The sequence below is a fragment of the Rutilus rutilus genome (assembly GCF_951802725.1).
Source record: "Rutilus rutilus genome assembly, chromosome: 14".
NCBI lineage: Eukaryota > Metazoa > Chordata > Actinopteri > Cypriniformes > Leuciscidae > Rutilus > Rutilus rutilus.
In genome coordinates this window covers 3,317,733-3,341,198 of record NC_140219.1, presented here as the reverse complement: position 1 = coordinate 3,341,198, position 23,466 = coordinate 3,317,733, and the positions used below count along the sequence as shown (strand labels likewise).

At 37.0% G+C, this 23,466-nt stretch overlaps 3 protein-coding genes across 3 annotated transcripts in view; 1 reads left to right on the top strand and 2 right to left on the bottom strand.

Moving 5' to 3' along the window:
* Positions 1 to 4,918, top strand: part of LOC311303851 (pre-mRNA-splicing factor RBM22-like) — a 13,554-nt gene extending 8,636 nt beyond the window's left edge. The window contains exons 7-10 of the mRNA XM_084430561.1: positions 1,577 to 1,777; positions 2,806 to 3,056; positions 4,058 to 4,174; positions 4,359 to 4,918. Coding sequence (XP_084286687.1) covers positions 1,577 to 1,777; positions 2,806 to 3,056; positions 4,058 to 4,174; positions 4,359 to 4,468 — 679 coding nt within the window. The 3' untranslated portion in view covers positions 4,469 to 4,918. The remainder of the gene's footprint in view (positions 1 to 1,576; positions 1,778 to 2,805; positions 3,057 to 4,057; positions 4,175 to 4,358) is intronic.
* Positions 1 to 23,466, bottom strand: part of arl3l2 (ADP ribosylation factor like GTPase 3, like 2) — a 298,428-nt gene that overhangs the window by 224,562 nt on the left and 50,400 nt on the right. The gene's annotated exons all lie outside the window — the stretch shown is intronic.
* myoz3a (myozenin 3a) lies at positions 4,906 to 23,466 on the bottom strand. The gene is made up of 6 exons (XM_084430562.1): positions 23,337 to 23,466; positions 22,020 to 22,101; positions 19,695 to 19,852; positions 15,335 to 15,497; positions 13,868 to 14,054; positions 4,906 to 5,996 (listed from the first exon to the last, which is right to left on the bottom strand). Exons 2-6 carry the CDS (start codon positions 22,093 to 22,095, stop codon positions 5,813 to 5,815), a joined length of 768 nt encoding a protein of 255 aa, XP_084286688.1. The 5' UTR covers positions 22,096 to 22,101; positions 23,337 to 23,466; the 3' UTR covers positions 4,906 to 5,812.

The window sequence follows — 23,466 nt, the reverse complement described above, 5'->3', positions numbered from 1 at the left end:
GGATTTGTGTAGGAGATGCCTTTGAAAGATGGAGACGGCTGAAAACGGAGAACGTTTTGTAGCCTACTTGTTTTTCATGCAAGTTCTACAGCCAAAAATAGTAGAATGTCATGTAATCTTTCACATATTTTAGCGTTATGGACGTGTACTGCAGGGTAAGGTAAAAAATACAGCTGGTCGCTTTCACTTATAGCGTCAGCTAAATGAATAGCTGTGTCTTTGATATCTGTTACACATAGTGACTTAGGCTTGTGCTTGTACTTACGTTAATGACAGATACCTACTGTTACAAGGGGGGGAGGGGATACACCGCTCTACAGTCATTTGAAAGTGATTGCAGTACCAGTTTTGGCCACAATCTTACATACGGTTCCTTTACATTTACATTTAGTCATTTAGCAGACGCTTTTATCCAAAGCGACTTACAAATTAGGACTAAAATTAAGCGAGTCATCATGAAGAGGCAAAAAACAACAACAACAACGCAAGAAGTGCTCAAAATACGAAGTTCAGGCATTATTCAGAGTAGCATAAGCACGATAAGTGAGGTTTTAAAGGGAAAGTTTTTATTTTATTTTTTATTTTATTATTATTATTTTTTATTTTTTTTATGAGGTTAAGTGCTCACGGAAGAGATGGGTTTTCAGCTGTTTTTTGAATGTTGTCAGGGATTCTGCATTCCGGATGAGGGTGGGGAGAGTGTTCCACCAGCATGGAACTGTGAATGAGAATGTTCTGGAAAGTGATTTTGTGGCTTTCTGTGATCGAACCACCTTTAATTTCAAGTGATGAGAATTGTTTTGTTTTTCTTTTTTGATATAATGCAGAGATTGATTCAACTTTGATTAGACTTGTGTCTTTTTAATTAGAACGATTAGGTTAAATTAATTTCTATGGTTAAATAAAAATCCTGATTTGGCTAAAATGAAATCAAGCAGAAATTCATGTTGTTTTTCATAGTGGGAAACAGCTGCAATGCTGACGACTGTCCACACGGTGGCAGTAGCAGTGGTGTGACCATGTTTAATTAAAGAGCCCATATTATGGCCTTTTACAAAGTCTTGATTTTGTGCTCTACTAGAACAGGTTTTCCTGCTTGAATGTTGATCATTTTCTTCATATTCTCCATTGTTGCGGCTCCTCTCTTCCCAGTCTGTCAGTAACGCTCTGTTTACTTCCTGTCTCTATGAAGCCCCTCCTTTTGAAAAGCACACTGTGCTCTGATTGGTCAGCTGGAGCAGTGCGTTGTGATTGGTCGAGCGCTTCGAGTGTGTTTGGGAAATGTCCCGCCCCTTCCCATAACCGCCAGTTTAACACACTACTAACTAACTCAACCAGGCCCCGCCCCTTTATTCTACGCATTAATTATTTAAATGAGGAATATTGTGACGTGTTCGTTCCCGGAAGAAACTCAAGACTACAATGGAGGCGTTTCAGGAGTTCAGAAACACTGACACTGATATAGAGAAGAACTGTAACTTTGCAGAGCTTTATCATGCTCAAACAGCAACGACGACATACGAAGAAATCATAATAGCTCCGCTTTCAATCACTAAAATCATTTCTTTCTCATCAGACATGAGAAGCCCACAGACCCTGAGGATCCTCTGGCTGATCAGAACATTAAAGATCGTTATTACGGCATCAACGACCCGGTGGCGGATAAACTCCTGAAGAGAGCGTCCACCATGCCTCGACCGGAGCTTCCCGAGGACAAGTCCATCACGACGCTTTACATCGGAGGACTGGGAGAAAACCTCACGGACTCTGAGCTCAGGTGGGAGGAGCTTCAGCCGGAGTATGATTGACACCTGAAAGTGTGTTTTCAGTGTGTTGGAGTGAAGTTATTAAAAAAACATTTTGTGTAACACTAATGTGCAGTTGCATATTGTCATAGTTTTTGTGCGCACTGCATTGTGGGATAGTTGTGCATGCCTTGTGCTCTCTCTGGTTGAATCATGCACATGTTGTATGTTGTGAATGTAAAATGCATTTATCAATTTAGCAGATGCTTTTAATCAGATTCAAGTTACATATTTTATCAGTCCATGCATTCCCTGGGAATCGAACCCATAACCTTGATGTTGCTAGTGCATCATTATTTTTTTATGCATGAAATTACATACGACATTTGCCAAAATGCACAGGATACAACCAGAGCGAACCGCATGGAAAACTGTATCCCACAATGCAATGCGCACAACTTGACTTTACATTTCCATTATGACAAACACATGCATTAAAAATAACAATTCATTGCAGTTTCTTCTTGATTCATTTAATGGAAACAAACATTTCTACACAAATTGGATAAAAAAATGCACACACAAAAAAAAAAAAACATTGGCGAGATATTGGATTATTATATATTGGATTGCAGAGATACGACTTTTTGAGAATTGTGGTTATTTTTAGTCACATACCCTTTTTTTCCTGGTGATGTCTTGATTTTGATGTTTTTGACCATCAATGCACTGCAACATGCAACGCTGTCAACATGAACTCACACCCCAGAAATCTGAACACACTTCTTTAACACCGCAAGAAAATGCACTCCCCGGTCAGAGTGAAATAGATGAGATTAAAGAGTTTACATGCATGTTTTATTGCGTGTTTAATCGCAATATTGTGTTTAATCTCATAATGAGGGTCATGTAAACGTATTCAATGTTTGCATAGTTTTGTTTTTAAGAAGTAGTTGGCAGTGTGCAGTAATCAGTGCACTAGTTTTCTATCCCAACCTTTTCTGTTCATGATTTGTGTTTCACTTTAAACACTGTGTTTTTTCTCGGTCTCGTCTCTCAGGAATCATTTCTACCAGTTCGGTGAGATCCGCACGATCACGCTGGTTGAGAGACAGCAGTGTGCGTTCGTTCAGTTCGCCACTCGTCAGGGTGCAGAGCTCGCGGTGGAGAAGTCCTTCAACAAGCTCATCATTAACGGGCTCCGGCTGGTGGTGAAGTGGGGTCGCGCTCAGGCTGCCAGAGGGCCAGAGGTCACCGACGGGTTCAGCGAGATGGGCACCAGACTACAGCCAGTCCCGGGTCTCCCCACGGGTATGTTGTGTGTGTGTGTGTGTGTGTTACTGCCATATAGGTTGTAATGTTAATGAATCAAAGGGCTTAATTTCTTTATGCAATAAGGAATAAAATAATAAAAATAATTTATTTACAATTATAACTTCTTGTGTATTTGTGCATTTATTTTAATAAAACCATGAAAAATATCTGGGTCATAATTTGCAATAATTTTATTTTATTGTTTTATTTATTCTATATTCTATTTTATTTTAGAATGCATTTTGACCCAGACATTTTTTTTTATTCATATGAATCATACATGTGTGTGTATATATAATTATAGCTTCTTGTGCATATGTGTATTTTATTTTACTTTAATGAAAACAAATTTCTGGGTCATATTGCACCCCAAAAATATACTTAAATAAAGTAAAAATTAAAATTAAATAAAACATTTTATTACATTTTTTTGGAATGCAATATGACCCAAAATTTCCCCCCCACATATATAAAGGAAAACTATTTTTTTTTTATTAATATTTTTATTAAATCTTTGGGAATGCAATATGACCCAAAAATCTTTTTATATAAAAATAAAATAAAAATAAATGAAATATGACCCAAACTTTTTTTCTTTTTTTTTTTCATATATAAAGAAAATAAAAATAAATGAAATAAATATTTGTATTTTATTTTTGGGAATGCAATATGGCCCAAACATGTTTTTCATATATAAAGAAAATAAAAATAAATGCAATAAATATTTTTATTTTGTTTTTGGGAATGCAGTATGGCCCAAACCTTTTTTTAAATGAATCACCCACTTATGATAATGAACAATATTCCCGATTTATTGTATATATTATTATAATTACATTCACTTTTTGAACATTAGAGTCTTTTGTCATATTGCTGTTGCTCTGGACCGTGACTAACACCAGCCCTTAACCATGGTAAAATGACTGTAATGCACGGTCTCTCACAGCTTATTGCGTGATTTGATTGATCTGTGTGATTATATCATGTGTATATCGCAGCTCTACCGCCACCGCCTGCTCTGGAGGAGGAAGCGTCTGCCAACTATTTTAACCTGGACCCGAGCATCTCTCCTGCGCTCATGAACATCAGTCTGCCACCAAACACACCAGCGCCCGGTACACACTTCATCTGCACTCACACACATCTCTATAGTCCTAAAGTAGGCTTCATTTTCTTTTTGCAAAATGTGCTTTTTATATAATACAACCAGTGCTGTTATTGTTGACGGAAATTAAAATGATTGAATCTGCCCCAAAATGACTCTTGCATGGTTTTATAAGTGTCTGGTTGTGGTTTCAGGTTTTGTGCCTCCACCTTTTCCTCCTCCACCTCCTCCAGGCCACATCCATTACCCTTCCCAGGATCCTCAGCGCATGGGTGCGCATGCCGCCGTTCGCCACAGTGACTGATATGAGGCCTGTTATTGAACTGTGAAGGTGATGTCATCAGGGGGTGGAGTCTAACCTGTGACATCACACTGAGTGTTTGACTGGAACACTATGGGAAGTGCCAGTACTGGTATGGTAGTGTGTGACATCATCGTGCTGAATCTGTGAGCTTTTTGTTTAGAAGATACGACTCACAGTGAGTTTACATTGAAAACGAAGCACTGTTTACGAATATGCATTTGCATTTTGACATTTTCATGAAAATTGAACCCATTTCCCCCCCAAGTTGTAATTACTGTTGTGCAAAAAATCTTTTTTTTCCACATTAGAGTTATCAGTTGTTGCATTACAGTAGGTAACTGAGAATTTGGGTTAATAATTAATGCTTAATTAGTGCTTTTCATGCAAAAAAAAAAAAAAAATCTTTATGGTCCTAAAGTAGGCTTCATTTTCTTTTTGCAAAATGTGTTTATTTTATTTTATTTGATGTTGATTGTGAGATTCACAAACCCACACACACATTTCAGTCTTGCATCTAGAGATTTAACAAGCATAAAAATTGTGTCAAGGATGCAACTATATTCAAAAACATTTTTAACATGAGATATTTGTGCAGCCACTGTCTTGCATCAAAGAAAAAAAAATATATATTTTTTGTTTTTCTGATAATTATCAGTTTCTTATTTTGCAATGCATTTTTTTTTTTAATGAACTGTCAGTTCAGTGCTTTTCTTTTATTGTAACATGAAAAAAAACAACAAGGACTTTATTGAAAGAACCTACGGTTACCATTTTCTTTTGTGAACATTAAACTAGCTGACATTAAATGTACCGTCTGCTCTGTTTTTAGGAAACACAGCGGCTCAAAAAGTATTCAGACACTGTTGCATTAGATAAAAAATATCAAAGCATGTCATTTATCTTCAGAATGATGCACAAACACATTTTACAAGCAAAAAAATTTGACAAAAAGAGTTTGGTGTTTGATTTTTAGTCCTCTAATGCAATGTTGCATGTGCCTAAAGTGTCCAAATACATTTTAGGGCCCTTTTAAGTGTGAATGCACGCATGAAACCAGTATTTAGAAGTTCTGAATCATTGACTCATTTCTTATTGTATAGATGTGTTAATGGATTTGTCTTGTTCTAGGAGAGCAACCAAGCCTTCCCTCATCCAGCACTGAGCTAAAACATCTCCTCATCCTGATCATCTTTGTTCATGATGTTTAATTTTGGTTTTCAAATGCTCTCCTCATGCATTTCACCTGCAGGGAACTTAATGGGACGGTCCGAAAGTGCAAAGCGCAGGTCTTTCCGGCGCGCCAGTCTTCTCCTCTAGTGTTCCAGCTGTAGATCAGCGTGGAGCTCACAGGTCATTGGACTCGGGCGAGTATCCGACGCCCCATCCCCGCGGGGCTCTGTTGAAGTTGCGTCGTTTGGACATGGTGGCCAAGGTCATGCCAGGAAGATTTTGAGTCTCCAGAGCTTCAAACCCAATAACAGGAATCACCCTCTGACTGCGCACCGGACCACCAAATGGCACCGCGGCTCTAAAATAAAAACCAGACGATGAAGAGTTGAGCTGAATCTGAAAGGCTACATCTGCATTAATCCGGATATACTTGAAAACAGTGTTTTCGTTTCAAAACGCTCTCTGTCCCGCCACACTAAATCATCTTACTGCGCATGCATAAAACAATAATAGTAATAGAAGTTCTCTGCTATTCTTCTGGCACAGTTATTTTATTAGCAAAATGGCACTGGTTCGTCCTGGTCGCTCTTAATTGCCATTCATCGGATGGTCTTAAACGCAGTTGTCGTCATGTTTTGCTGCAGGACAGCAATTGTTAGTACATTTTCTGTCATCTTTGCAGGAATGTCATGTGAAGATCTATCTTTAGCAACACTGAAAGTGAATAGCACATAGATTCATTGGGGTTCTATAAATCTAGGGTTTTCTATATCGGGTTTTCTACCCGTCCTTCGGATGAGACGTTAAACCGAGGTCCTGACTCTCTGTGGTCATTAAAAATCCCAGGATGTCCTTCGAAAAAGAGTAGGGGTGTAACCCCAAATTTGCCCCTTGGCCTCTGTCCATCATGGCCTCCTAATCATCCCCATATACTGATTGGCTTCATCACTGTCTCCTCTCCACCAGTAAGCTGGTGTGTGGTGGGCGTTCTGGCGCAATATGGCTGCCCAAGTGGATGCTGCACATTGGTGGTGGTTGAGGAGATTCCCCCATCTTTGTAAAGCGCTTTGAGGTCTCAGAAAAAGCGCTATATAAAATGTAACGAATTATTATAGGGTTCTTGACTCAATTTTAAAAAACACTTAAAGCTGCCAACTCTCTCGCATTCACCGTGAGACTCACGCAACTGACACTTTTCACACGCTCTCATGACACACATCCATTTTCTCACGCACAGAAAAATCGCGAAGCAAAGAGGACACGGAGACCGACAGACTAGACAGAGCAGGTTAGTATTAGTATATGATATAAAAAAATCTCAGCTCTCAGATTCTGTCAATTTTATTACGAAATTCAAACAATAAATAGCGTTTTGGCGCTTGTAAATGTGACGTGACAGATCGCTAGCAGCACGTGAACAATCATCTCTACTAGCTAATAGCAGAGCCCGTCTACGGAGAGCCTGTCCACTCCCTATTAAGCCCTATTGTACCGAATTTTGGTTGTAGTACCACCAGAGTTCCACTGGGGGCGCTCGCCATGAGTGCAAAATGAATGGGAGTCAATGGGGCTAGACGGCTAAATTTGTCTCTTTCACCCGATTGCCGTTGAGAAATCTCAGATTTGATTGTAGATTTTGCAAGTTCAACATGGGTTTTAGGTCGAAAGTTGAATGAACGAGTACTTATGTCGTTTTGATTTCTTACAGGTTGAGTTGTTGTTGCCCATAACACGCTAGCATTCTGCTAATGACGTCAGCATTCTGACGTCATTGACATTTTGAAAGACTTTTTTAAAGCAAATAAGTGACTCTAAAAAAATCTAACACCCAGCAATGTGTAATTTCTTTGCATCTCCTTTCGAATACAACATTCAAATTACTAGACAAAAAATTATATCCTGAGAAAAGTGGATTTTGATGGGTATACCGCCATTGACCTCCATTCATTCTGCACTCGTCCTGTGAGCGCCCTCATATGGAATCAGAGTGGAACTGCAACCACTTCAGAAGCCGGAAGTGTAGTGAGAGTGAAACTTCTCGCCATATTAGACATTCTCTGCTAATAGTAAATAAACACGAATGAACACTGTTGAAAGATACAGTACAACTTACGGAAATGTATATTCCTCATACATAATATCGATCGATCAATCAAACAAACGGGTCAATAAAAACAGCTGGAGAACAATTAGGTCACATTTACCTCAGGAAAGCCATTTAATGACCATAATAGGCTATAGCACATTAGTTGGCTAGAAAAAAAGGGCTATATAGTATTTTGCTAAATATGTGTACTATATTACATATTTATTATATTTTTACTTGTATCATTAAATAAAGTTGTTATTATAATAAAAAAACGCATTATATTTAAGTTGAGTTATTTTTAACCTTAAATAATGCTGCCAGCTGATAGGGCTCTCTGAATGTTTACAGCATTAGGTGAGTTGTTTTTTTTCTTGAGAAAAATGTACGCCTATCTTGTGTAGGCTACCTAATATTTATCCATATGAGTCAATATTAAATCAAATCACAATAATTTAATTGAAATAATAAAAAAGCGTAGCTTACCAGAAATTGTACCATGTAAACATTGTAACATGTTGTCACTAAACCTAATAAAATTCAGTTTAGTTACTAAAATGTTAGTGACAATCACAATACACTTATTGTGATGCACATTATTTTTTTATTTTACATTCCCCCAATCCCCCTCGATCAAAAGTAGTCGATCTCCGAATGCAACGTAACATGAGGAGATCCTAAAGCTAAGATCCTAAAGATTGTTTCCATATAAATTCACGGATAATTTGTTGTTTTCTCGTTAGTGAAAATCAATATTGACCTTGTATTTGAAAAAGGATCCTCATATTAGAAACAATGCTAAAATTCAGAGTCGGTTCATTCGCATTCGGAGATCGACTATTTTTGACTGTCAAAATGCCGGCGGACGGAAACACAGTGAGTTGTTTAAAATCTTTCTCTTTAGTAAACTCTGTGTACACAAACAATGTTCTCAATGCTGGAGTTCATGTGTAGAGCCTCTGGTGATACTTCCAGCACAGTTTCATGTTGTGTCGAGCCTTCTTAGTGTTTTAAAAATAGCGATTTTGATGCTATCATAGTCGTGCCCCATTCACTCCCATTCACAAGGCAATTTGACCGAAAACGAAAATACAGTCAATCTTAAAAGTGGCGTTTCCATCCTAATTATGCTTTTAAACGAAAGTTTGCCTCGGGTAGATTAACAAAAAGACCCTAGGTTGCATTTTGGCGAGAGTTACGCTTTAATGCCAAAAAGGTTCAATACAGGGCCTGAAATTAACACTCCCCAAGCTCCAAATGAGAGTAAAAATCGGTGTTGGCGAGTATGAAATGGTCCCAATCACCAGTTGGCCGATAACATTTTTATGAATTCTAACAATGCAGTGTTGTGAGAACATGAATGTGAAACAAAAAGGGAACTCTAGTCATTTCTCGCGCTTTAGTGTGAGAAGTTTAGTGTGAATCAGAAGCGCGAACACAGAAAGACGAGTCTCAGACATACTGAAATGAGCTCTCTTTCACGTCATCTTGAAATTAAACAGACATATTCACACAAAATGATGTAAAAAAAAAAAAGACATCTCATCTTGGCGAGAATCCTAGTAAACAGTCGGTTATGGCTCGAGTGAATGTAAACAGTGGAGAAAGACAACATGTGTGTACAGTATCAGTGTATTAGATCCGTGCATTCGCTCTTAAAGTGACGGTAGCCTAATATTCCTGCTGTCTGTTTCTAATGTTAATCAAGGAAAGAAAATTACTCACTGCTCTTGACTGCATAACTTTTGAAACTTTAATAAGGATTAATTGATGTCTCATTTATACAGTAAAGACTATTCATTGTTATTTTACACTTGATTACTTTATTCAATGTCTGTACCTGAAAACTACTGTTAATTTTCTTTAATGATGTTTTAAACGTATATTAGTTAGGCTAGTAGTTTTAACTGTGTTATCAAAATTGGAATGGAGAATTCTCAGTATCTAAAATTTCGGTGTCATAAAAAAACTTTTTTTTTTTGTTGCAAAAACAGTTTAATGTCCGATAAAATCACACAGCCATTGGCTGGTGAGGCAAAAAGCTAGTTTTAGGCCCTGGTTCTATATAAGTTGAAATGTTTTGAGTGCATAATACTTTCAGGTTTAACAAGTTATTTCAATTTTTGTCTAGTTATAAAGTATGTTAACGAGCTGCTTATTCATACAATTTAATTAAAGTGATTACTTGAAAATAAATCCATAAAATGATCCCATGATGGAACCCCTAAAAGGTTCTAAATATGATGCGTCTGACAGAATCTGTTAAGATTCTACATGGAACCTTTTCTTCTAAGCGCACATCGATATAATCACATCAGTACAATATGCGTCACATGACTAAACGTGTCAACGTTTTAAAATACCTCTGTTTTCACAATCCACACTACAACTTGAAAACTTCTCAAATTTATCCACTTGAGTCTTCAGAAACCTGTTTTCGCAGGACAAAAATGCCGTCTCAGTGTGGAAGGAAGGCCAAAACATAGAGAAAAAAAGCTTTTCAAATATATCCAGATTAGTTTAGACATCCATAATATCCTTTTCTTTTTTTTTCTTTTTTTTCATGTCATCACGTTGTTTAGAGCATAAGAAACAAATAGTAAAAAAAAAAAAAAAAACATTTGTGAAAATTTTTTTTCTTGATAAGTTATGCTATGTCCTGTAGTGGACACCAGGACTCAGTTGTTTAAAAAATAAAATGACATGAAATTATATGTACTATACAATGGGATTTTTTTTTTTTTTTACATCACCAATAAATTTTGGGGTTTCAGGATTTTTTTTTTTTAACCAAAATTTGTATAAAGATGATTCTCAACTATGAAAGATATAACGGAAACCATTTTACTTTATGCAATATGTGGGTAAAATGGCCATAAATTAATATTCTCATTCAATGCAATGTATCTGTATCTAATGTGCACAATAATGTCTTTTTGGAGCAACATTTAATGAAAAAAGAAGTGTAATAATTGGAGTAATAATTAGCAACATTTTAATAATGATATCTAATATTTCACAGGAATATTGATGTATAATTTATTTCCATATTCACTTGTTGTGTCTCCCAGAATGCCTGATAAACATGATGTAAGTCCTGATGTCCTCTACAGTGGTTCTGGAACAGAAAGTCATTTTTTGATTTGAAACCCCGTAACGTTTTCCTGAGATGTTGGTTTATGAAATACAATTTGAAAAGCAGTCAGATTTAAATTATATTTACAATATATTATCATATGTAGAGTGCTACATTTGATCACTAAATTAATCCCAGACATTTTTAAAGACCAAGGAGAAGTTGTTTTCATGGTGAAACCTCCAAACATTTGGTGTCTCTGAAAAGCCCTGTCAGAGAAATTCCCTCAAATATAATGTCCACTACAGTGGACAAAAGTCTATTCCCGGGTCCCAGGAGGATAGGACATATTTCATATGAGATTAAATGGTTTTATCCATCAGGTCTTTGTATAACTTAATGCACCCAGATCTGCCACCTCAAGATATCCCTGCCTCTGGACTGGACTCAACCCGGTGACGCAATTCTAGTTTGTATCTGAGATTCTCCCGTGTTCCTTAAATAGTTCCTCAGTCATTCGCTCCACTGTGGATCTCGTTTCAAATGGGAAGACGCAGTGGAAACACTGAAGCTCTCTTAAGTGCACTCCATAATTTGATAGGGTGGATTAGTCTTGTTGGCTCTGTTTAAGTAATCATCACGCATGAAGCTAATGTGCCAGAACCTCTCAGTGACCCTCAAGGCCGCTTCGCGTATCATGTTTTGCCTCCGTTTTATGATCCTGTGGAGAATGGACTTAATCCCTCCCAAATAAAGAAGTTGTTATAGGGGAATCCCAATCTTACTCGGATGTCCCAACCCTACATGGGCCGCAGTATTGCGTGTCACGTTTTTTTGTGATTGAGGCAACTCTTTCTTTTTTGTTTCAGCCATCCAATAGGTTTTCAATCAGATTTGCACTCTCACAACTCCCAGTTCTCTCTCTCTCTCATCTCTCAGACAGCGAGTGACACTCTAACCCGCCTCTCCTCACTCACTCGCTTCATGGATCTCCGGATGAATATTGTTGCTGTTACTGGGCTTGAATTTTGCCGTCGTATTGCACATAATTTGACTAATTCCCGCAGATTTTGTGCTCAAACACCCAAAGTGCAGCATATCTCAGTACTAAATTGAGTCCTTTTCATTGTTTATTACGGTTAAACAGTCAAACACACACAAAACAAAGTCAGAATGCCGTTCATGTAACACACTCAGTTATGTTTTAAGTGAACAGTTGAGAAAGAAAACGCATGTGTAACAGTATAATGGATCGATCGGGTCTTAAAGTGACAACAGCCTTATAAACATGCTGCCAAATTATGAGATAATTAAAAAAATATCTATATGGCAGTTTTTCCAATATGTGGAATAAGGGCTGCTTCCGATTAAAAGTTTTTTTCCTAGTAGGCTAGTTGTTCATTTAAGTCATTCGTGGACAAATCGCCCCTTTATATTAGTTTAATTACTTAGCCTACAGGATAATGAGCTTACGTAATATAGCCGCACTCAAGCGCACAACCGCATGCATAAAGCTTGCCAGAAAGAACCGGTAAAAGTAATGATTATGACTGCGTCTAAATGTGTCTAAATACGCTGTGAATGTGAATGTGCATTATACGCCGAGTTTCGGTTCATTTATGAGACGAACTCCAGTTCACTCGCCGGCACCTCCATGTCGTGATTCTGCTATATTTACTTCTTTATTAAATCCAGGCAATTGGTTCATGAAACATTGATTAAAATTAAGATATAATTAATACAAAACGAAATTCACTTTAAAGAAAGGCAGCTGGTCTGTTTGAGGTCTCTGTAAAAGTTTTAAAGCAGTCTTTTAGTGGCGCTTTCAGAGCGCTCACGTCCGTAACCGAGAACTGACACGTTGTTTTTTCCCTCATAAATGCGAACACATAAAATAAAATGAATATTATAATGTTTTTTTGTTGGGTCAGACAATGATTACCAAATTTCTCTCTCATATTGCTCCTCACAACCACTGAAAACGGTCAAAAAAATCAAACCAAAAGTCAAATTAATAGTGACGGAAGTTAAAAGTGGTGGGTACAAAATGACTTATGACGAAATCTGGTGGGTACGCGTCCCCCCGTCCCCCCCGAAATCCACGCCTATGAATCTCAGGTACTGTTTATGTGCTTTATTTAATGTGAAAAGCGTGCAATGTGACTTTGAATATCATTTAGTGCTCCAGCTTTGTGGCTGTAAAAGCAACAATGGATAATTCACCTCAGATCTTGAAATTTAAACAAATGGAAACAAGAACGTTAAAACTGTTAACAAACAAGTGTATTATTTGACAAAGATTGGTTTAGTAACTCAGTAGCCTATGTAATTTTTAAATGGTGTAATATTTGTGAATTTGATTATGTAGCTACTTATCCATTTTCTTGCAAGTGCCGTCAAGATTACTCTCTACTAGTGCTGTGCCCTCGCCGCGAGCCTCCGCCCACACGCTGTTCTGATTGGCTGTGGTTTTTGATTGACGTTGTGGCGTCTCACAGTCTAGTGTGGACAGACACACTGCATGTCGCTGGAATCTTATCGTGTCGCGTGTAGTTAGGACACGGTGTAACAGTTGCTTCACGACCAATTTCAAAGTTCCGTGCGACTGACACTAGGGGGCGAAATGTGACAATCTATGCGAATTTCGTGTGCAGTGGAAAGGCGGCTTAAATGCTAAGTGGCTAGTAACTTTGGAAAACCAGCAAAAAAGTTCATGTCAAGCCCTGCCCTAATTATGATTTAGCAAAGCATTTTTTTTCTTATGCAGAGAAAATGGTTAGGACTAGTTTAGGACTACGGCTGTGTCCGAAATCGCATACTTCCCTACTATATAATAGGCGAAAAACAGTATGTGACAAAATAAGTATGTCTGAATTCACAGAAGTGTGCATATGATGGATTTATGAATGGCAGTGAAGCGCCACAACTGATCACATGACAATGATAACGTGGAGAATGAATGTAGTACGTCCAGATTACATTCATAACATAGAGGACGTCGTGAAGTAATTACTTATTCAAAACAAGTACCTATGCGATTTAGGACACTTGTTTTGTACTGTCTTACCTGTTAAAGCACCTGTAGTTCGCTGGCGGGAGTTTCTGTGGTGGTTGAGCAAGTATCTGAGTGTTGAGCGAGGAGAGAAGCTCTTCGCTTTCTCCCAGGGCTTCTTGCCACGGTGAACAATAAGACTTCGGGATCACCGTGGCGTTGAATTTCTCCCGAGGGATCTCTCTTAGCGGTCCGGAGTAGCCTAAAAGGATAGGATTGTGCTTTGGTGATTCACAGGGCCAATAATAGAGGGAGCTTTACTGTCCCGAAGCACATTCTAGCATGCTACAGTGTTTAGCTCATAGGGTTCGCGCAGGACTAGCACGCAAACGCATTAGCGGATATTATTCGGACTGGTCTCTGCAGGGGAAACTGCAGATAAGGAGACGGAAACAGGAGATGGATGTTTATTAAGGGATCCACAGACGGAGAAGAACATTAGACAGAGTTAATTATGAGCGGCAGAGACGAGCTAATGATATCAGCTCAACAGATACGCGAAGACTGATGTCAAAGACGTCAGAAATATATACACGCATATTCCTCTTGCGCACTGCAAAAATCATTTTCTTAACGACTAACTTAGCTCTGTTTGATTTCCAGTTTAAAGTCACTAAAGCAAGATAAATGTACTTGAGAAGCACCACTACATAATATATTAGTTCCAATTATGCTTTTTAAAAATTATTTCAATTTCTAAATGTTTTTTTTATTATTTGGATGTTTGTTAATATGTACATATTGTTAATATATTATATATATTTTAATAGATTGTGTGGTATTTTAGTATTTATATTATTCTAGTATTTATAATAATATAGTAATTAAGATTTTGAATTAGCTTTTTTTCTGTTTTTTGTTTGTTTTAGTAATATTGTTACGTGCTTTGTCATTTTTAAAGAAAAGAAAATTCTATATAGCTTAATTTCAAATTCAACTTTAATCTTATTTCTTTCTAACCTTTCTATTTCTAATTATTATTCAAAATTTTATTTTAATCACATACAATTATTTAGTTCTCAAGTACATTTATCTTGTTTTGAGGATTTTTTAAATATTTTACAGTAGAGCCTAAAATATTATTAAAACGTTTGTCTAAGTTTTCATGTGCACTGACTTTGAATCAGGTTTATTAACATCTTATTAATCATAGTAAGACCATTTAACATCTATATGAATGTATGATTCACATTATCTTGCTGCCAAGGTATTTGGGTGGTTGCTAAGGTGTTGCTAAGCAGCTGATAAGTGTTTAGTGTGTTTTTTGTTTCATTGCTGGGATATCCTGAATGAATAGTTAAATGAAGTATCACAGGATATTTTTGGATTCAGGTTTGCTCAAGTCACTAACCATGAGCTTGAACAACAGTCGTGTTTAGTGTGTGTTATGTGATATAATATGATGTATCCAAACTCATTAAATGTGTTTGATATGTCACAGTCAGTAGTAATATCGGTCAGAAAAGCAGTGGTATCGAGTACCTGGCGCGAGGACGTTTGGGGCTCCTTTCTTGGCCACCGTGTTCTTCAGGCTCGTGACGAGACTGTGTTTTCCAGCCACTGGATACAGCAGGTTTTCTTTCCCTCCCTGCATGTCTGTCATCACGTGGTTCTGGTTGTGGATTTGATTCTGATCCATGTCGTTCTGTTGGAAGAGTTTCAGGATGGAGAAGTTCGTTCAATGTCTTGTAAAGCATGAATGTGGGACCTTTAACCTTATGGACTGGGAAAACGTGTTCATTAAAGCGTAACTCTCTCCAAAATTGAACCTAGGGTCTTTTAGTTAATCTACCCGAGGCAAACTTTCGTTTAAAAGCATAATTAGGATGGAAACGCCACTTTTAAGATTGACTGTATTTTCATTTTAGGTCAAATTGCCTTGTGAATGGGAGTGCTTGGGGCACGACTATGATAGCATCAAAATCGCTATTTTTAAAACACTAAGAAGACTCGACACAACATGAAACTGTGCTGGAAGTATCACCAGAGGCTCTACACATGAACTCCAGCACTGAGAACATTGTTTGTGTACACAGAGTTTACTAAAAAGAAAGATTTTGAACAACTCACTGTAGCTGTTCTTCTTCTCGGCCGTTGGCATTTTGTCAGTCAGAAATAGTCGATCTGTATCACTGAATCATTTCATTATTATATGAGGATCCTTTTTCAAATACAAGGTCACTATTGATTTTCACTAACGACAAAACAACAAATTATCCGTGAATTTATATGGAAACAAGCTTTAGGAGCTTTCCATCTTTACTCTCCTCATGTTACGTTGCATTCGGAGATCGACTACTTTTGACTGACAAAATTCCAGCCACCGGAAACACTAACTGATAAAGTGAGTCGTACAAAACCTTTCTTTTTAGTAAACTCTGTGTACACAAACAATGTTCTCAATGCTGGAGTTCAAGTGTAGAGCCTCTGGTGATACTTCCAGCACAGTTTCATGTTGTGTCGAGCCTTCTTAGTGTTTTAAAAATAGCGATTTTGATGCTATCATAGTCGTGCCCCAAGCACTCCCATTCAAAAGGCAATTTGACCGAAAACGAAAATACGGTCAATCTTAAAAGTGGCGTTTCAATCCAAATTATGCTTTTAAACGAAAGTTTGCCTCGGGTAGATTAACAAAAAGACCTTAGGTTAAATTTTGGTGAGAGTTACGCTTTAACTAAGGCTATTTTATCGTGAAACGTCTCAACACGAATGATGCCGAGCAGGAGAATGTGAGACGGGTAAAGCCAGATTTATTAACTCATCAAATGAATTCCAGGCGACATTCTGGGGATTCAAAGTAGCCATGAAATCTAAATGTACGTTTTTGGGCTTTTAGTGTGAATATGCTAGCCTTACGGTTATCTATAAGCTAGTGAGCTCCAAAACAAAAGTCACATTTAGAAGATATAAGCGTTCAAAACTTGGTCTCTCACTTCTGCCAATATGGATCAATGATTTTGATGACATCACTCTGCACTTCAGCTTCTCATCCGATTTTCTGTCCAATCAAATGTTCTCTAGAATCTGAAGCTCCGCCCCCTACATTATAAATAGACGCTGAAGCTGTGGCTGAAACTGGTCAATATTAAGGTATATAATTTTCATCAAATATGTTTCATTTTACTTAAGCTTTATTTAAATTACCGTAAACGATCTTTAACAGTTTTAGTTAATGATATCAACACTGTTTTCAAGCAACAATTATCTTGTTTTTTGATATTCTAATGAAAATGTTGCCTTGGCAAATACATATATAAGCATATTTTATTTCAGGAAAAATGTACCTGTGTTATAATGCAATTTTTTTAAATGTTTTTTTTTAGTCCAAGTTAATGATGATAACCCCGGTATAATAAACTGTGGTGCATAACTCTTAATCCTAAAGCATAAAGCAGGTGTGCTGTTACTTCATTAGGGCCCTGTGTGTTTACACCTGGTATTAGATGCGTTTTGGTCGATCTGATCACAAGTAGACGAGGCAGACACATTCCCGCTTTTTCAGATCTTTCGATCTAATTGACAAAAAATAAGCTCACACAATTTACTTGACCAGAGATGTTTCTGCTCTGACAGCCTCAACACCAGCCGAACGCTGCGAGTGTGAGTGTGTGTGTGTGTGTTAGAAATCAGGAATGATGAGAGAACATCGTGCTTGATGCGTTTTTCATCTTCAAACCAAACTTGGGTCTCAGTCGATAAAGTTTAAAGCCTGTCTGGCTAGAGCTCTTCCCATAATATTTAAAGGGATACTTCAGGATTTAGCATTAAAGGGATAGTTCGCCCAAAAATGATATTTAAGCCATGATTTACTCACCCTCAAGCCGTTCGAGATGCATATGTCAATCTTTTTTCAGACGAACACATTTTCAGTTATTTTAGAAAATGTCTTATATCTTTCAGTGGTTAGAATGTGAAGCAATGGGGTCCAGCTCGTTGAAGTCCGAAAATGAGCATGCATCCTTCATAAAAGTAATCCATCCGGCTCCAGGGGGATAAACGAAGGCCTTCTGAGGGTAATCCGTGCGGTTTTGTCGTAAAAATATACATATTTAAAACTTTATAAACGAAAATAACTGGCTTCCGGTGGCGGTCGGCGCGCGTTCACGGAGATGGATGCTGGCATATGACGTAGGACGTAGCGTAGGAAGCGTCGTGACGTAGAACGAACGTAGATTTTTGTTTTGCTCTCCTCTCTGTCTGCGCTGTCACGTTCGTTCTACGTCACGACGCTTCCATCTCCATAAACGCGCGCCGACCGCCACCCGAAGCCAGTTATTTTCGTTTATAAAGTTTTAAATATGTATATTTTTACGACAAAACCGCACGGATTACCCTCAGAAGGCCTTCGTTTATCCCCCTGGAGCCGGATGGATTACTTTTGTGAAGGATGCATGCTCATTTTCGGACTTCAACGAGCTGGACCCCATTGCTTCACATTCTAACCACTGAAAGATCTAAGACATTTTCTAAAATAACTGAAAATGTGTTCGTCTGAAAAAAGATTGACATATGCATCTCGAACAGCTTGAGGGTGAGTAAATCATGGCTTAAATATCATTTTTGGGCGAACTATCCCTTTAAGCTTTGTATCAGTAGAACACCTGTAGTGTTTTCGAATTACCGTGCTTTCCTCCCTCATGTCCCCCTGAGACGAGAGATTTATGGATTTTTTGTCTGGGAAAAATCCTCAGATGAAGCAAAAATCGTCATTTTGAGTCATCGGAGGATTTTTTGGCCAGAGGCGAGAGACTACAGCCAGTAGGAGGAGCTGTCCCGCATGTGTTCAGCCCGCCCATAGAGGGGATCTCACTCACTCACTCTCACTCACTCACTCAGCTAAGGTAGCAGGCTCTTGTTCTGTGGAGAAAGCTGAGTAGTAGGGGTTACCATCCTCTTTTTCCCGGACATGTCCGGCCGTCGAGATCGTCCAAAATGTCCGGGATTCGGCTTTTGCTTTCTGCGGTCGCCATTCATTGTTTACATGCACACCTTTTGTTTCAATCTAACTGAATTCATTCCGATTGGTGAATCTGAATGTAAAGTTTACATGAACGCTAAACAAGTGATCAGTTGATGTGCGTTTTAACATTGCTAAGAAAATTCCCGCTCCTCCGTGAGAGATACGAGAGCGGTGCGTCTCAGTAATCACGCCACCGGCCTCGCGCCGTTCTCCCGCGCCCCTCAGCCTCGTCCTGCTCGCCACAGTAAACATGATGAATGGCGACTGTAGAACACAAAAGCCGAATCCCGGACATTTTGGGTGATCTCGAAATCCCGGGCAAACACGTCACGGAGACTCACTAGTAGCCTAGCCTTGTTGTTTAACTGCTCTCTAACCGGTGGGCGTGGCCTCGTAGGGCATCGAAGCAAGTGCATTCTGGGAGTTGTTGTCTTTCATCCACATGAGCCAAAAATAAATTTTCTGGCTTTTCTCAGTCTAGAAAGCTCCAAATTCAAACATAATTTCACATTTCTACTACATAAATGACCCAATTTAAATACACATTCATCTTTCCAGAGGTGAAGTATCCCTTTAAGCATTAGATCAGTAGACGGAGAGAAGACGGTCTTTTGTGGCTGTTTGAACACATTCGATCACATGAGCGTTTACACTACGAAAGCAATCCGATCAATTGTGTTTTCACTCCCTCTGGATGCCGTCGAAAGTGGACAAGCTCAAAAATGTTTTACACCCTGTTTACACCTTAGTGTCGTCCACTTGTGATCTGATCATCTTAATACCAGCTGTAAACAGGGCCAAAGTGATCAGACTAATGCCTCTTCTGTAGTGTTGTGGTGGCTCCTATAAATTGCATGATTTCTTTAAAGAAGTGTCTCTTACATATATGCCGGTGTGAGCGTCTCCTGAGTTCTCCAGCGTGAATCTCTCCACTCTCCTCTGACGCTCCTGGAACATGATGGATCCTCTGTTGCTGTTCAGGTTCAACTCCTCCATCATCACATCCTTGGGAACGCTGATCTTCTTCCCAAGGTTCAGACCTACACACACACACACACACACATGCACACACACACGATCATAGTGAGTTTCTTCAACTTCTTCTAGTGTTTTATATAGACCACCGTTCAAAAGTTTGGGGTCAGCAAGAGTTTTGAAAGAAATGAAAGATTTCTATTTCAAATAAATGCTGTTATTTTGAACCTTTTCGTCATAAAATCATGACAAAAAAAAAACTTTCCAGAGAGCAGCACAACTGCTTTCATCACTGATAATAATCATAAATGTTTTTTGAGCAGCAAATCATCATATTAGAATGATTTCTGGAGGATCATGTGACACTGAAGACTGGAGTAAATTCAGCTTCGCATCACAGAAATATATTACGTTTTAAAATATATTCTAAAAGAAAACAGCTATTTTGAATTGCAATAATATTTCGAAATTTTACTGCATATTTGATAAAATAAAAGCAGCTTTGAGCAGAAGAGACTTCTTTCAGAAAACTCTTACTGAGCCGAAATTATGATGAAATTATGATATACATACACTGAGACGAAATTATGATATACATATACTGAGACAAAATTATGATGAAATTATGATATACATACACTGAGACGAAATTATGATGAAATTATGATATACATACACTGAGACGAAATTATGATATACATATACTGAGACAAAATTATGATGAAAATATGATATACATATACTGAGACGAAATTATGATGAAATTATGATATACATACACTGAGACGAAATTATGATATACATATACTGAGACAAAATTATGATGAAAATATGATATACATACACTGAGACGAAATTATGATATACATTGAGACGAAATTATGATGAAATTATGATATACATACACTGAGACAAAATTATGATATACATATACTGAGACAAAATTATGATGAAATTATGATATACATATACTGAGACGAAATTATGATGAAATTATGATATACATACACTGAGACGAAATTATGATGAAATTATGATATACATACACTGAGACGAAATTATGATATACATATACTGAGACAAAATTATGATGAAATTATGATATACATACACTGAGACGAAATTATGATGAAATTATGATATACATACACTGAGACGAAATTATGATATACATATACTGAGACAAAATTATGATGAAAATATGATATACATACACTGAGACGAAATTATGATGAAATTATGATATACATTGAGACGAAATTATGATATACATATACTGAGACAAAATTATGATGAAATTATGATATACATATACTGAGACGAAATTATGATATACATATACTGAGACGAAATTATGATGAAATTATGATATACATACACTGAGACGAAATGATGATGAAATTATGATATACATATACTGAGACGAAATTATGATATACATATACTGAGACAAAATTATGATGAAAATATGATATACATATATACATATACTCTTGTTTTCTAATAATGCAGTGATATGCAGATATATGCCGTCCGAATACATTTTTATTGCCGCTCTTTATATATTTTCTTTCCCCTGAGAGGTTCAAGAACATTGTTTAGTGTCTGATGGCAGTCTGACCTCTTGTATTGTAACCGTGTCTGGGTTCTTACGTCGCGGCTGCTGTCGTGTTTGCCGTGTTATGAATGTAACTAACAGTGATGATTATTATTAGACTGACTCGATGGACTCGCCCTAAAGTGGCATTTTCAGTCAGGGCATTCATGTCCCACTGGCGTATTCTTACAAAATTCCCTCTCCAGAGTCGGATTCAGCTGAGCTGGAGATGCCGTGATGCAAACGAACACACTGTTTCCACTGAAGTGTTGGGAACGTTTTCAGGAATGTTGGATGTGGAGATTCTCCTCTGATTAAATCACTCAAGTGACTGAGGAGAATCTCTTTGATCTGTTCCTGCTCCTGTCAATCATCTCTGAGTCTCTACATGACTGAAGTCCATCCAGAATGACCATAAGATATCTCTGATTATTTATTTTTTATTAAGATATATCACTGGTGTTATATAAGTCAAAGTGTAGGAATGTGTGTTTTTGTCTATAGGGCTTCATCCGAGTGTGTGCGTGTGTGTGTGTGTGTGTGTGTGTGTGTGTGTGTGTGTGTGTGTGTGTGTGTGTGTGTGTGTGTGTGTGTGTGTGTGTGTGTGTGTGTGTGTGTGTGTGCGTGTGTCGTACCTCCCTTTGCCTCTCTGCTCAGGATCATGGCCTGCTGCTGTCTCTGTTTGGTGAGACTATGATGTGCGTTCTGCATCTTGGTCTGCACACACATCAACATCACTGTGGATGATTTGCATCCCACTTTTAATAATAATAATAATAATAATAATAATTATTATTATTATTATTATTATTATTTATATAATATATTTAATACAAATATTATTATTTATGTTAATATCAACAATAATATAACAACTGTTATTGTTTTATTATTATATAATATTATATGTTAAATAAATATTAAATATAATAATAACATTAATAATAATAATTGTTTTTGTTTAATTAATACAGTGTTAAGTTCTACTCTAGTTGTGTCCTAATGTTTTGTAATGAATTCCTGTGTTGTAATTGTAACTTTCATTATATTGAAATATATTTATTTTAATATTTAATTTCAATAATATATATATAAAAAATTATATTATATTATATTATATTATATTATATTATATTATATTATATATTATATTATATTATAATAATAAAATAAAATAATCAAATTTAATTATAGTATTGCATAAAATTGTAACATCCAGTATATTTTATTTGACTTATCTGTATTTCAATAAAATATTTTTAAAGTAATTATATTCTAATAATAAAATAATTATTAAAATAATACAATTATAGTATTGCATAAAATATGACTTTATACATTGATACAATTTTATAGGGAAAAGCCTTTATAACAGTTGAATTTTGTGTTTTGAATGTATGTATTTGACATAAACGGATGACATAGTGTTTTTATATAAAGTAAACTATGCCCCTCAAAATCAACTCCATGCAGGGGGTAAATATTGGCCCCTAGTGAAAGTTAATAAAAAAAATGTTTTTCATTGGAGCAATTGTAATGAAAAAAGTTTGGGTTACACTTTTTTTTTAAGGTGTCAGTGTAATTATACATTTAATTACTGAGTAATAATAATTAACTACATGCACTTACTATAGGGTTAAGGTTAGGATTGGTGTTTGGTTAAGGGTTAATTGCATGTAATTATACATAATTTATAGTTATTACTACAGTTACTTCATGTTACGTGTAACAATGACACTGTAAAATAAAGTGTTTATTTTTATTTTTATTCTAACTCTACTAAATGCCATTTATAGTTAATCTGTTCTCATAGAAGAAACAGGAAGAATTTTGTCATGCTAAAAGTTCAGATTTTACTGATTTGAATGCACACAGCTGGTGTGCAGATCACACACACACACACACACACACACACACACACACTCGTCTAAATCCCTCATACTCTGGCTTACCTGAGTGTGTGCTGGAGAAGATGATGTTGTGTGTCTTGGCTGAGCTCTGTGAGTGTGTGTGAGAGGGTGAAGCTGCTTTCTATAGACTCACCGCCTGATGACGTCATCGCTGCTAATTTAGCCAAACGAC